The sequence below is a fragment of the Salmo trutta genome, chromosome 39 (genome assembly GCF_901001165.1).
Source record: "Salmo trutta chromosome 39, fSalTru1.1, whole genome shotgun sequence".
NCBI lineage: Eukaryota > Metazoa > Chordata > Actinopteri > Salmoniformes > Salmonidae > Salmo > Salmo trutta.
Window position 1 is genome coordinate 23,539 of NC_042995.1, and position 13,297 is coordinate 36,835.

Here is a 13,297-nt window from a genome sequence, read left to right on the forward strand (position 1 = left end):
CTGGCGTTTCTCTCCTAGGTTCTTCTCTCTCTGCTCAGCTGATTCCCCTCTTTCTTGCCATCTCCTCCATTGTCTCTCTTTCTCTTCCTCCAGCTTATCTTTCCCTGGATCCCTCTTCCTACTCTCACCCTGGCTCCCGAGGTAATCTTTCTCTCTGCATCTTTCTCCACGATTAGCTCCAGAGCGAGAGGGGGGGCTTCAGTCCTCCAGTAGGCCCAGACGGTGCTCTCAAACCTGGATTAGACTAGGCTGAGTGGCCCCCTGGAGCTCTGGAGTCTCTCTCTTGCTATACCGTAGAACAGCAGACACGCACAAATTAAGTCTACTGCCACTAGTGGGCTTGTACTGGCATCTAGTAGTGTGTGGATGCATAGCTTGTAGTGTCTTAGGCTGTTTCACAGGAAAGTTGGTGTGCTTGCATGGAGGCGCATGCATTAACATAGATAGTCTGTGTCTTTGTGCATGAACGTGTTGCTTATTTTGGTGTGTGTGTACAGTATACATGTATGTGCGTGTATGCTGGCGTATTTTCTTGTTCCCCTGCTAAAATTCAATTGTCTCTCTCATTCTCTCTTTCTCGTTCTCTCTCTCTCTCCAGTCCTCAGTGCTGATAGGGTGGAGCAGATGACCAAGACCTACAATGACATTGAGGTTGTCACGCATCTATTGGCTGAGGTGGGCTCTCATTGGTGCACTGTCTTTGACACATGACGGTGATTAGTTGTCATTGATGATTGTGGCCGCGTGATTGGTGGACTAACTGTTGCATGAATCATTGGTTGCAGCGGGACCGGGACTTAGAGCTGGCCGCTCGGATTGGTCAGTCTCTGCTTCAGAGGAACCACCTGCTCCAGGAACGCAATGAGTCTGTAGAGGAACAGCTAGCACAGGCCCTGGACCAGGTATCACACACACTACTGTACACACACACACACACTACTGTGTACACACACACACACACACACACACACCCTGTCTGACCCCCCAGGTGCACCAGCTACAACATGAGCTGGGGAAAAAGGATGAGTTGCTGAGGATGGTGGCCAGCGCTTCGGAGGAGAGTGAGACTGATTCCAGCTGCTCAACGCCGCTGCACCCCCGCCAACCCCTAGCGCCAGCTGTGGCCCTCAGCCAGCTGGAGGCCCTGCAGGGGAAAATGTCTGATCTGGAAGAGGAGAACCTGGCCCTACGCTCTGAGGTATAGCTGACATGACACCCCATTTCCTAGAGTTCACTACCTTTGACCAGGACCCATAGGGTTAAGGTTAGGATAAACGGTAGGGTGATCTGATCCCAGATCTGTGGTCCGTGCCAATTCTACTTCGACTGTGCACTTTCTGCAGTCCAGGATTTTTAACGCTTCATAGTGGGCTCCTCACACCTTACTCTAACCTCTGTACCTCTGGTCCGACCAGGCCCGTCATCTGATAGTTCCTAACACCTCACTGTAAACCCTGTGGTCCGACCAGGCCCGTCATCTGATAGTTCCTAACACCTCACTGTAAACCCTCTGGTCCGACCAGGCCCGTCATCTGATAGTTCCTAACACCTCACTGTAAACCCTCTGGTCCGACCAGGCCCGTCACCTGATAGTTCCTAACACCTCACTGTAAACCCTGTGGTCCGACCAGGCCCGTCATCTGATAGTTCCTAACACCTCACTGTAAACCCTCTGGTCCGACCAGGCCCGTCACCTGATAGTTCCTAACACCTCACTGTAAACCCTGTGGTCCGACCAGGCCCGTCATCTGATAGTTCCTAACACCTCACTGTAAACCCTGTGGTCCGACCAGGCCCGTCATCTGATAGTTCCTAACACCTCACTGTAAACCCTCTGGTCCGACCAGGCCCGTCACCTGATAGTTCCTAACACCTCACTGTAAACCCTCTGGTCCGACCAGGCCCGTCACCTGATAGTTCCTAACACCTCACTGTAAACCCTGTGGTCCGACCAGGCCCGTCATCTGATAGTTCCTAACACCTCACTGTAAACCCTGTGGTCCGACCAGGCCCGCCATCTGATAGTTCCTAACACCTCATTGTAAACCCTGTGGTCCGACCAGGCCCGTCATCTGATAGTTCCTAACACCTCACTGTAAACCCTGTGGTCTGACCAGGCCCGTCACCTGATAGTTCCTAACACCTCACTGTAAACCCTCTGGTCTGACCAGGCCCGTCATCTGATAGTTCCTAACACCTCACTGTAAACCCTCTGGTCCGACCAGGCCCGTCATCTGATAGTTCCTAACACCTCACTGTAAACCCTCTGGTCCGACCAGGCCCGTCATCTGATAGTTCCTAACACCTCACTGTAAACCCTCTGGTCCGACCAGGCCCGTCACCTGATAGTTCCTAACACCTCACTGTAACCCCTGTGGTCCGACCAGGCCCGTCATCTGATAGTTCCTAACACCTCACTGTAAACCCTGTGGTCCGACCAGGCCCGTCACCTGATAGTTCCTAACACCTCACTGTAAACCCTGTGGTCCGACCAGGCCCGTCACCTGATAGTTCCTAACACCTCACTGTAAACCCTGTGGTCCGACCAGGCCCGTCATCTGATAGTTCCTAACACCTCATTGTAAACCCTGTGGTCCGACCAGGCCCGTCATCTGATAGTTCCTAACACCTCACTGTAAACCCTGTGGTCTGACCAGGCCCGTCACCTGATAGTTCCTAACACCTCACTGTAAACCCTGTGGTCCGACCAGGCCCGTCACCTGAAGACGGAGACCATCACCTACGAGGAGAAAGAACAACAGCTGGTCAGCGACTGTGTCAAGGAGCTACGTGAGTCACATGCACTCAAACGCACAATCTCACACACACACACACACACACACACACACACACACACACACACACACACAAAGGCATGAATCAGGTCAATTAACAAGTAATTAGGTTATTGATCTCTAAGGATTAAAGAGCTGTGTGGGTGTGGGTTGGTTCAGGCGAGTCCAACAGTCAGATGGTGAACCTGACAGAGGAGCTGTCCCATAAGAATGAAGAGGTGATGAGACACCAGGAGGAGATTTCCCAGCTCCTCTCCCAGATAGTAGAGCTCCAACACCGTGTCAAAGAGGTGAGGGGAGAGGAAGGGGAGGAAGAGCACATTTTGAAGTTGATGTTGTAGTACTAATTGTAGAGTAATAGTACTAATGAAGTGTGTTTCCAGTTGGCCCTGGAGAAAGAGGAGCTGAGGATTCACCTACAGGCCTCGAAAGATGCCCAGAGATCACTCACTGCAGAGGTGAGTTGTCTAGCAATGAACAGTTCAATGAACTCTTCACTCCATAGAAGTGCCTTAAGGTGTGCCCTTTTCCGAACAACATTCCATAACTCTCCAACATCATTTGCACCACAGCTATATGTCAGAGCAGAGCTGCACCTGATAAGCAGTATGATATGGCCCAGAGTTGTAGTATTTAAAAGATTATCTTGGGTTTGGTCTGCTATGTTGACACAAGCAGTGCATTTGTGTTCAAGGTTATTAGCTGCATCAAGGTTTAAGTTAAGGTGTTTATTACTGATGAATGAGTATGTGTGGAATACGGTCATGGAGTGTGGTTATTTAACTGTTGTGTAACTGAACCAGCTAGCAGAGGGTTAACTATGTTGTTGTGTAGCTCAACCAGCTTGCAGAGGGTTAACTATGTTGTTGTGTAGCTCAACCAGCTTGCAGAGGGTTAACTATGTTGTTGTGTAGCTGAACCAGCTAGCAGAGGGTTAACTATGTTGTTGTGTAGCTGAACCAGCTAGCAGGGGGTTAACTATGTTGTGTTGTTGTATAGCTGAACCTTAGCAGAGGGTTAACTATGTTGTTGTGTAGCTGAACCAGCTAGCAGAGGGTTAACTATGTTGTGTTGTTGTATAGCTGAACCAGCTAGCAGAGGGTTAACTATGTTGTGTTGTTGTATAGCTGAACCAGCTAGCAGAGGTTTAACTATGTTGTGTTGTTGTATAGCTGAACCAGCTAGCAGAGGTTTAACTATGTTGTTGTATAGCTGAACCAGCTAGCAGAGGGTTAACTATGTTGTGTTGTTGTATAGCTGAACCAGCTAGCAGAGGTTTAACTATGTTGTTGTATAGCTGAACCAGCTAGCAGAGGGTTAACTATGTTGTGTTGTTGTATAGCTGAACCAGCTAGAAGAGGGTTAACTGTGTTGTGTAGCTGAACTAGCTAGCAGAGGGTTAACTATGTTGTGTAGCTGAGCTAGCTAGCAGAGGGGTAACTATTGTAATGACCCGGCTGGGTCATAAAAGGAAAAGAGACGGACTCCAGGTGTGCTGGTCAGAACACAGGTTTATTCCTAAACTGGGCTATTGTTCAGGCCACAGCCCACGCCGCTAAATGCCGAACGTACACAATTATACCATGTCGAGTTAAGGGTCACTCCCATAGGAACAGATCAAGGCCCCGAACAGAAAGAAAGAAAGATGAGACGGTAATCCCTATTTATGCATTTCCAAATCCCGCGGGATTACCCATCATACCCCCCCAACCTTTCCCTCTGTCCTGACATATTTAACCCCTGCTAGTAGCCATGAGAACCATAACACACCCACAAACACAGAACACAATACCGGGTCGTTACACTATGTTGTGTTGTTGTGTAGTTGAACCAGTTAGCAGAGGGCTAACTATGTTGTGTTGTAGCTGAACCAGCTAGCAGAGGGTTAACTATGTTGTTGTGTAGCTGAACCAGTTAGCAAAGGGTTAACTATGTTGTTGTACAGCTGAACCAGCTAGCAGAGGGTTAACTATGTTGTGTTGTTGTGTAGCTGAACCAGCTAGCAGAGGGTTAACTATGTTGTTGTGTAGCTGAACCAGCTAGCAGAGGGTTAACTATGTTGTTGTATAGCTGAACTAGCTACCAGAGGAAAAAAAAAGCTAGCAGGGGTTAACTATGTTGTTGTGTAGCTGAACCAGCTAGCAGAGGGTTAACTATGTTGTGTTGTTGTATAGCTGAACCAGCTAGCAGAGGGTTAACTATGTTGTGTTGTTGTGTAGCTGAACCAGCTAGCAGAGGGTTAACTATGTTGTGTTGTTGTGTAGCTGAACTAGTTAGCAGAGGGTTAACTATGTTGTTGTGTAGCTGAACCAGCAGCAGAGGGTTAACTATGTTGTTGTGTAGCTGAACTAGCTAGCAGAGGGTTAACTATGTTGTTGTGTAGCTGAACCAGCTAGCAGAGGGTTAACTATGTTGTGTTGTTGTGTAGCTGAACCAGCTAGCAGAGGGTTAACTATGTTGTGTTGTAGCTGAACCAGCTAGCAGAGGGGACTCAGTCAAAGTTAAATGAACAGATCTTTATTATCACGGCTGGAGAGGTTACAACAAACTTAATACTCAAAGTACAAGTCTGTCAGAAGCTCTCCCTTCAGCACTCTTTATACAAACTAGGTGTCTCTGCTCTCAGGGTGCAATAAGGCTGATCATGACCTTGCACACATAGTTTCTAGGCGGTGGGCCAAAGTAACAATGTGTTCCCTTTTTGTTCTCCTTCTATCAGTCCTCTCCCTGAGAGCAACGTCCCAGAACATCCTAACACAATCAGGAAACAATACACTATATGTAGTCACGCATTTGCAGAAACACAGAGGACACAAAAATGTCCACTGCACTATGTTGTGTTGTTGTGTAGCTAAACTAGCTAGCAGAGGGTTAACTATGTTGTTGTATAGCTGAACCAGCTAGCAGAGGGTTAACTATGTTGTGTAGCTGAACCAGCTAGCAGAGGGTTAACTATGTTGTGTTGTTGTGTAGCTGAACCAGCTAGCAGAGGGTTAACTATGTTGTGTTGTTGTGTAGCTGAACCAGCTAGCAGAGGGTTAACTATGTTGTGTTGTTGTGTAGCTGAACTAGCTAGCAGGGGGTTAACTATGTTGTTGTGTAGCTGAACTAGCTAGCAGAGGGTTAACTATGTTGTTGTGTAGCTGAACCAGCAGCAAAGGGTTAACTATGTTGTTGTGTAGCTGAACTAGCTAGCAGAGCGTTAACTGTGTTTGGGGTTAAAAAACCCTAAGGTCAATGTCCGTGCCTCCGCTGAAATCTAAATAGCATAACAAAGAAAATCCCCATAAAAATATATCAAAGCTATAGATATGTTTTTTTGCATTGGATGCATCTCATTCCACCGCATGTATGTCACACTTCCACATCTGAGGTGAAAGGTGACAGTGCTAGAGCGGTGTTTGTCAGACCATGAGACATCCTGAAAATCGGTCTTGTCACAGAATGATCTGTAGCGTCCGACCGGTTTGGCCTACAAAACTATTACGACCCCTCTATGGAAAGATGAGACTACTCTCACTAACACGATAGTGTTCTTTGTTTTGCTCTATGACCCGCCCACAAGCGTCTCAGTACAGTCGATCTGCCTACTTCTGCCTGTAGTGTCTGAACAGTCTGGCCTACACACTAATTTGACCCTCTGTGGAACACGTACACTACAGGTCAAATGTTTTAGAACACTTACTCATTCAAGTATTTTATTTCTTTTTACTATTTTCTATATTGTAGAATAATAGTGAAGACATAAACTATGAAATAATACATATAGTAACCAATTAAAAGTGTTAAACAAATCAAAATATATTTTATAGATTCTTCAAATAGCCACCCTTTACCATGACAGCTTTGCACACTCTTGGCATTCTCTCAACCAGTTTCAACTAGAATGCTTTTCCAACAGTCTTGAAGGAGTTCCTACATATGCTGAGCACTTTTTGGCTGCTTTTCCTTCACTCCGCGGTCTGACTCATCCCAAACCATCTCAATTTGGTTGAGGTCGGGGGATTGTGGAAGCCAGGTCAAATAGCCCTTACACAGCCTGGAGGTGTGTTGTGTCATTACCCCCCCCCCCCCAGGCTTATGGGTTAACTATGTTGTGTTGTGTAGCTGAACCAGCTAGTGGAGGGTTAACTATGTTGTGTTGTTGTGTTGTATAGCTGAATGAGCTAGCGGACCGTAATGTAGAGTGTGTGGGGATGCTACATGAGTCTCAGGAAGAGATCAAGGAGCTGCGCAGTAAGAACACTCCGTCTGCAGGAATGAGACGACACCTGCCCTACGGACTCTTCCCCATGGTGAGATATATACCTGCTGTAGTGTGTGTGTGTGTGTGTGTGTGTGTGTGTGTGTGTGTGTGTGTGTGTGTGTGTGTGTGTGTGTGTGTGTGTGTGTGTGTGTGTGTGTGTGAGGGATGTAACGATTCACCAAAACACAGCAGTCCCCGATTCAAATGTTTAAGATACAAGTGCTTCAGTCCGCGGAACCCAAACCGAACCAAATGTAGCATGCATCGGTCAGAAAATCTATTCAAAGTGAAAAAGACGCTGGTTCACTAATATCTTTCGCTCATATTATATTATTTCTACCTTCTGAAAATACCTCTCATATTTTGTGACAACTGATGTGTCCTCTCCGTTCAGTGTTGAACTGCATGTAACTGTGGTTGACCGTCATTGAGCTACAAGTCATTTTGCAATGTCGAACATCCCCATTAGTCTAGTCAAACTGTGCACTGTGCCCAGCTTCACATGCTGATCAACTCGAGGTAACATGCATTTCCACGTAACACGCTGGGGGTGATGAAACAACATGAATTTTCTATGGAGTGAAGTGGGTGGGGGGACCGTTGGGTGATGCGAGCATGGTCGAGGAAGCATGAACAGGGCGGTATTAAAAATGGGGAAAGCTGAACTTTTTGCAAATACTCTGCGACATAGTGGCGCTATTGACCAATCTAAGCTCACTATAGCTTCCAACCCCTAGTGGATTGGCTATTGATACCTAGCACGACCTGGCCTGCTTTCTAGCACACACATGAGCTATCCAAGTTATTATGTTATGTGGAAGTTGGGCAGGAGGCTGTATTGAATTAGTGGAACCTCAGGTCTGCCGGTTTTTACTAGCAGAAGATACTTTTCGCAGCAGGTTAGGAGAATTAGATTAAGGTTAGGAAAAGGGTTAGCTAAAATTGTCTCCAACGCAAACATATCTAGCAACAACCAGGCCTGCCTTGAGAAGCCATGGATCACAGGATTCATCCACACCAAGCTAAAGGCTAGAGCTGCCGCTTTCAAGGAGCTGGACACTAATCCGGACGCTTATAAGAAATCCCGCTATGCGCTAAGACGAACCATCAAACAGGCAAAGTGTCAATACAGGTCTAAGATTGAATCCTACTACACCGGCTCTGGATGTGGCAGGACTTGAAAACTATTAGGTACTACAAAGGGAAATCCAGCTGCGAGCTGCCCAGTGATGCGAGGCTACCAGACAAGCTAAATTCCTTTTATGGTCGCTTTGCGGCAAGCAACACTGAGAGCACCAGCTGTTCCGGAGGACTGTGTAATCATGCTCTCCGTAGCCGATGTGTGCAAGACCTTTAATCAGGTCAACATTCACAAATTCGCGGGGCCAGACGGATTACCAGGACGTGTACTCAAAGCATGCGCGGACAAACTGCCAAGTGTCTTCACTGACATTTTCAACCTCTCCCTGGCCAAGTCTGTAATACCTACATGTTTCAAACAGACCACCATAGTCCCTGTGCCCAAGAACACTAAGGTAACCTGCCTAAATGACTACCGCCCCGTAGCACACACGCCGGTAACCATGAAGTGCTTTGAAAGGCTGGTCATGGCTCACATGAACACCATCATGCCAGAAACCCTAGACCCACTCTAATTCGCATACCGCCCCAACAGATCCACAGATGACGCAATCTCAATCGCACTGCCCACTGCCCTTTCCCACCTGGACAAAAGGAACACCCATGTGAGAATGCTGTTCCTTGACTACAGCTCAGTGTTCAACACCATAGGGCCCACAAAGCTCATCACTAAGTTAAGGACCCTGGGACTAAACATCTCCTTCTGCAACTGGATCCTGGACTTCCTGACGGCCGCCCCCAGATGGTAAGGGTAGGTAACAACACATCTGCCAACACTGGGGCCCCTCAGGGGTGCGTGCTTAGTCCCCTCCTGTACTCCCTGTTCACCCTCAACTGCATGGCCAAGCACGACTCCAACACATCATTATGTTTACTGACGACGCAGCAGTGGTAGGCCTGATCACCGATAACGATGAAACAGCCTATAGGGAGGAGGTCAGAGACCTGGCAGTGTGGTGCCAGGACAACAACCTCTCTCTCAGTGTGAGCAAGACAAAGGAGTTGATTGTGGACTACAGGAAATGGAGGGCCAAACAGGCCCCCATTTTAACATCGAAGGGACTGAAGTGGAGCAGGTTGAGAGCTTCAAGTTCCTTCATGTCCACATCACCAACAAACTGTCAGGGTCCAAACACACCAAGACAGTTGTGAAGATGGCACGAGAACACCTTTTCCCACTCAGGAAACTAAAAAGATTTGGCATGGGTCCCCAGATCCTCAAAGTTCTACAGTTGCACCATCGAGAGCATCCTGACCGGTTGCATCCCAGCCTGGTATGGCAACTGCTCGGCATCTGACTGTAAGGCCCAGTACATCACTGCGGTCTTCCTGACATCCAGGACCAATATACCAGGTGGTGTCAGAGGAAGGCCCAATAAATTGTCATAGACTCCAGTCACCCAAGTCGTAGACTGTTTTCTCTGCTACCACACGGCAAACAATACCGGAGCTCCAAGTCTCCTTAACAGCTTCTACCCACAAGCCATAAGACTGCTGAACAAGTAATCAAATGGCCACTCAGACTATCTCCATTGACCCCCCCCCCCCCCTTTGTTTTTACACTGCTGCTACTCGCTGTTTATTATCTATGCATAGTCACTTTACAAATTACCTTGGTTATCCTGTACCTTCGCACATTGACTTGGTACCGGTACCCCCTGTATATAGCCTCCACATTGACTCTGTACCGGTACCCCCTGTATAGAGCCTCCACATTGACTCTGTACCGGTACCCCCTGTATATAGCCTCCACATTGACTCTGTACCGGTACCCCCTGTACATAGCCTCCACATTGACTCTGTACCGGTACCCCCTGTATATAGCCTCCACATTGACTCTGTACCGGTACCCCCTGTATAGAGCCTCCACATTGACTCTGTACCGGTACCCCCTGTATATAGCCTCCACATTGACTCTGTACCGGTACCCCCTGTATAGAGCCTCCACATTGACTCTGTACCGGTACCCCCTGTATATAGCCCCCACATTGACTCTGTACCGGTACCCCCTGTATATAGCCCCCACATTGACTCAGTACCGGTACCCCCTGTATATAGCCTCGTTATTGTTATGTAAATGTATTGTTACTTTTTGATTAGATTTTTTTTTTGGGAAATATTTTCTTAAATCTATTTCTTGAACTGCATTGTTGGTTAAGGGCTTATAAGTAAACATTTCATGGTAATGTCTACACATGTTGTATTCGCCGCATGTGACAAATACAATTTGATTTGGTTTCCACTAATGTGATGTCGCGTGAGGTAGGCGGCCTGTTACTTTAGTTTTGGCAGTTTTGCTTTAAACAATCAGTGTATATGGTCATTTTTAGATATACAGGGTAAAGTTGATAATTTAATAATAAGGAAAGCAAATCATTTCTGCGAGGCGCACTGCGTGGTCGAAGCGAGGGGAGAAGAACACGCAATAAAAAAAATTAAACGGGTGAAATTCAAAGTTGTGCCATATATTCATTGGCTATGTCATAGCTAATTTGTAAACAATAAATATTGATACATTACTACCTCAAACACTTAAGCTGCAAAAACATCAAGTTAATCAGTGGGTGATGGGGATTTCAGAACCAAAGTGGGGGGAGAAAAAACAGGCTAGATTGCCCACCTAATCTGATAGTGGTCATGGGGTGGTAGATGCCTAGTCTCCTTTATGGCTCAGATCAGGTGCCTAAATGACATACATAATTTACACACAGACACAGAAGTCAGCTCAGACAGGTCCAGCTCAGACAGGTCCAGCTCAGACAGGTCCAGCTCAGACAGGTCCAGCTCAGACAGGTCCAGCTCAGAGAGGCCCAGCTCAGAGAGGCCCAGCTCATGAGCTCCATCAGCAGCAGATTTGTATTTAGAATGGAAAATGAATGTGTTTATGCAGCAAATGTTAGTGCATCAATTCATTCTCTAATTAAACTCAATCATTTCAAACTAAAACGTATCGTTCCTGTATCGTATTGGAGCCCATGTATCTAGGTACCTATCAAATTATCTTTAAAGGGTAAGATGCACGTCCGGTGTGTGTGTGTGTGTGTGTGTGTGTGTGTGTGTGTGTGTGTGTGTGAATATGTGTATGTCAATCCTATTTATGTGTGAATATGTGTGCCCAATAGTGTGTGTACCTATTAATGAATGTAAATGACTGTCTCAGGACTCCCTGGCAGCAGAGATTGAGGGCACCATGAGGAGAGAGTTGAGTGTCGAGGACGAGGTGGCTTTCCAGGACCAAAAGTCAGTATAGAACACACACACACACACACACACACACACACACACACACACACACACACACACACACACACACAGAGAGAGAAGATCAAAAGCAATAAAAGCAGAAGCTCTCTTCCTCTCCTTCTCCCTCTCTCCCCATCCCCAGAGTTTCCCAGAAGAGGGTGTTTCAGACTGTACGCGTGGTCAACGAGTCGGTAGAGCGAGCTGCGGCGATGGCCACGCCCCCTATCCCCGGCTCGGGAGGCAGCTGCCTGGTGATGACGGCCCAGCCCTTCCTGTCCGCACAGGGAATCGACCAATCACACTGCGGCGCCAAGTGAGTTACCCAGGTTGATGCTGATTGTTAGACAGAATTTAGCATAATATTTTATATGATTTAATTCAAACTTATTTCAGTGAATTTAGAGCCTACAGAGGAGTATATTTGGGTAAGCATGTGTTTGTGTTGCGTGTCTGTCTTTGTAGTAGGGAGGAGGTCCCGCTCGGCAAGCCTGGCGCACCAGGAGGAAATGACCTCGTGTCGGCGCTGCACCGCCTCTCCCTGCGGCGGCAGAATTTCCTGTGCGAGCGGCAGTTCTTCCAGGCGGAACGCGATAAGAAGCTGGAGGCCCTGGCCGGGGGAGTGGAATCAGATGTGGAGGGGAGTGGCTACAGCTCACCAATGAGCAGCGTCATGTCATCCTTCACCAACCTATCAGAGTTCTCGGTCTCGTCCAGCTGTTTTAAGACCTTCCTGCCTGAGAAGCTGCAGATCGTCAAGCCCATGGAGGGTAAGGATACGTTCATGCTTTAAGTGTAGTCATGATAATGGGCGCGTTCCAGGCTGTGCGATAAGCAGCCCCGCTGCACAAATTAACCAGTGATTGAATGCCACATCCTCTACATTGCAGTCAGGCATCAGATTTCAGTATGTTAGGCTGCGTTTAGACAGGCATCCCAAATCTGATTTTTTTTGTCACAATTTTATCAGAGGTGATTGGTCAAAAGACCAATATCTGATGTGATTGGACAAAAGACCAATTGGTGAGAAAAAGATCAGAATTGGGCTGCCTGTCTAAACGCAGCCTTAGAGATGTGGTTACTGAATGTAGGTGGCCTGGAATGCAGCCAATAGCTATGATATCTATCCAGGAGTTATTCCTGACCCAATAGCTATAATATCTATCCAGGAGTTATTCCTGACCCAATAGCTATGACGTCTATCCAGGAGTTATTCCTGACCCAATAGCTATGATATCTATCCAGGAGTTATTCCTGACCCAATAACTATGATATCTATCCAGGAGTTATTCCTGACCCAGTAGCTATGATATCTATCCAGGAGTTATTCCTGACCCAATAGCTATGATGTCAATATTATCATATCTGTATACTGGTACTCTTGTAATTAGGATATTAATTAGGAGTTTTAGTTTAGTTGTGATGTTACACATTGATCCCTGACCTCTAACCTTTGACCTCTCTAGGCTCCCTGAGACCAGAGTTTAAACCCACTTGGTCACATTATGATATCTGTCAACTGTAACACTCCTAATTGTCATCTGTGAATATTATATTATGACTGTGAGTAACGCATTTGACGCCTGACCCCTAACCTTTAACCTCTGATCCCTCTAGGCTCTCTGACTCTGCACCACTGGCAGCAGCTGGCCAAGCCTCACCTGGGCACCATCCTGGATCCCCACCCGGGCGTGGTCACCAAGGGCTTTCGGCCCCTCCCCCATGATGCTCTCGCCGACGCCGTCTACCGCCTCACCGACCTGGAGGAAGACGAAGAGGGAGGCGACGAAGAACAGACATATGACATGAGAGGTACTTTTATTCACTATGTACATTTCACAATTGATAAATATATATACATACATACATACATACA

General features: G+C 47.1%; 1 protein-coding gene across 5 annotated transcripts in view; it reads left to right on the forward strand.

The window, feature by feature from the left end:
- Nucleotides 1–13,297, forward strand: part of LOC115179302 (trafficking kinesin-binding protein 2) — a 42,272-nt gene that overhangs the window by 20,029 nt on the left and 8,946 nt on the right. For 2 of the 5 annotated variants that reach the window (XM_029740698.1, XM_029740697.1), the window contains 12 exons: nt 94–141; nt 599–675; nt 786–902; nt 989–1,198; nt 2,712–2,790; nt 2,955–3,085; nt 3,179–3,253; nt 6,953–7,090; nt 11,342–11,421; nt 11,567–11,737; nt 11,887–12,191; nt 13,039–13,233. In XM_029740698.1, the coding sequence (XP_029596558.1) occupies nt 94–141; nt 599–675; nt 786–902; nt 989–1,198; nt 2,712–2,790; nt 2,955–3,085; nt 3,179–3,253; nt 6,953–7,090; nt 11,342–11,421; nt 11,567–11,737; nt 11,887–12,191; nt 13,039–13,233 (1,626 nt within the window). The remainder of the gene's footprint in view (nt 1–93; nt 142–598; nt 676–785; nt 903–988; nt 1,199–2,711; nt 2,791–2,954; nt 3,086–3,178; nt 3,254–6,952; nt 7,091–11,341; nt 11,422–11,566; nt 11,738–11,886; nt 12,192–13,038; nt 13,234–13,297) is intronic. The other 3 variants (XM_029740700.1, XM_029740701.1, XM_029740699.1) reach the window with 2 other exon arrangements.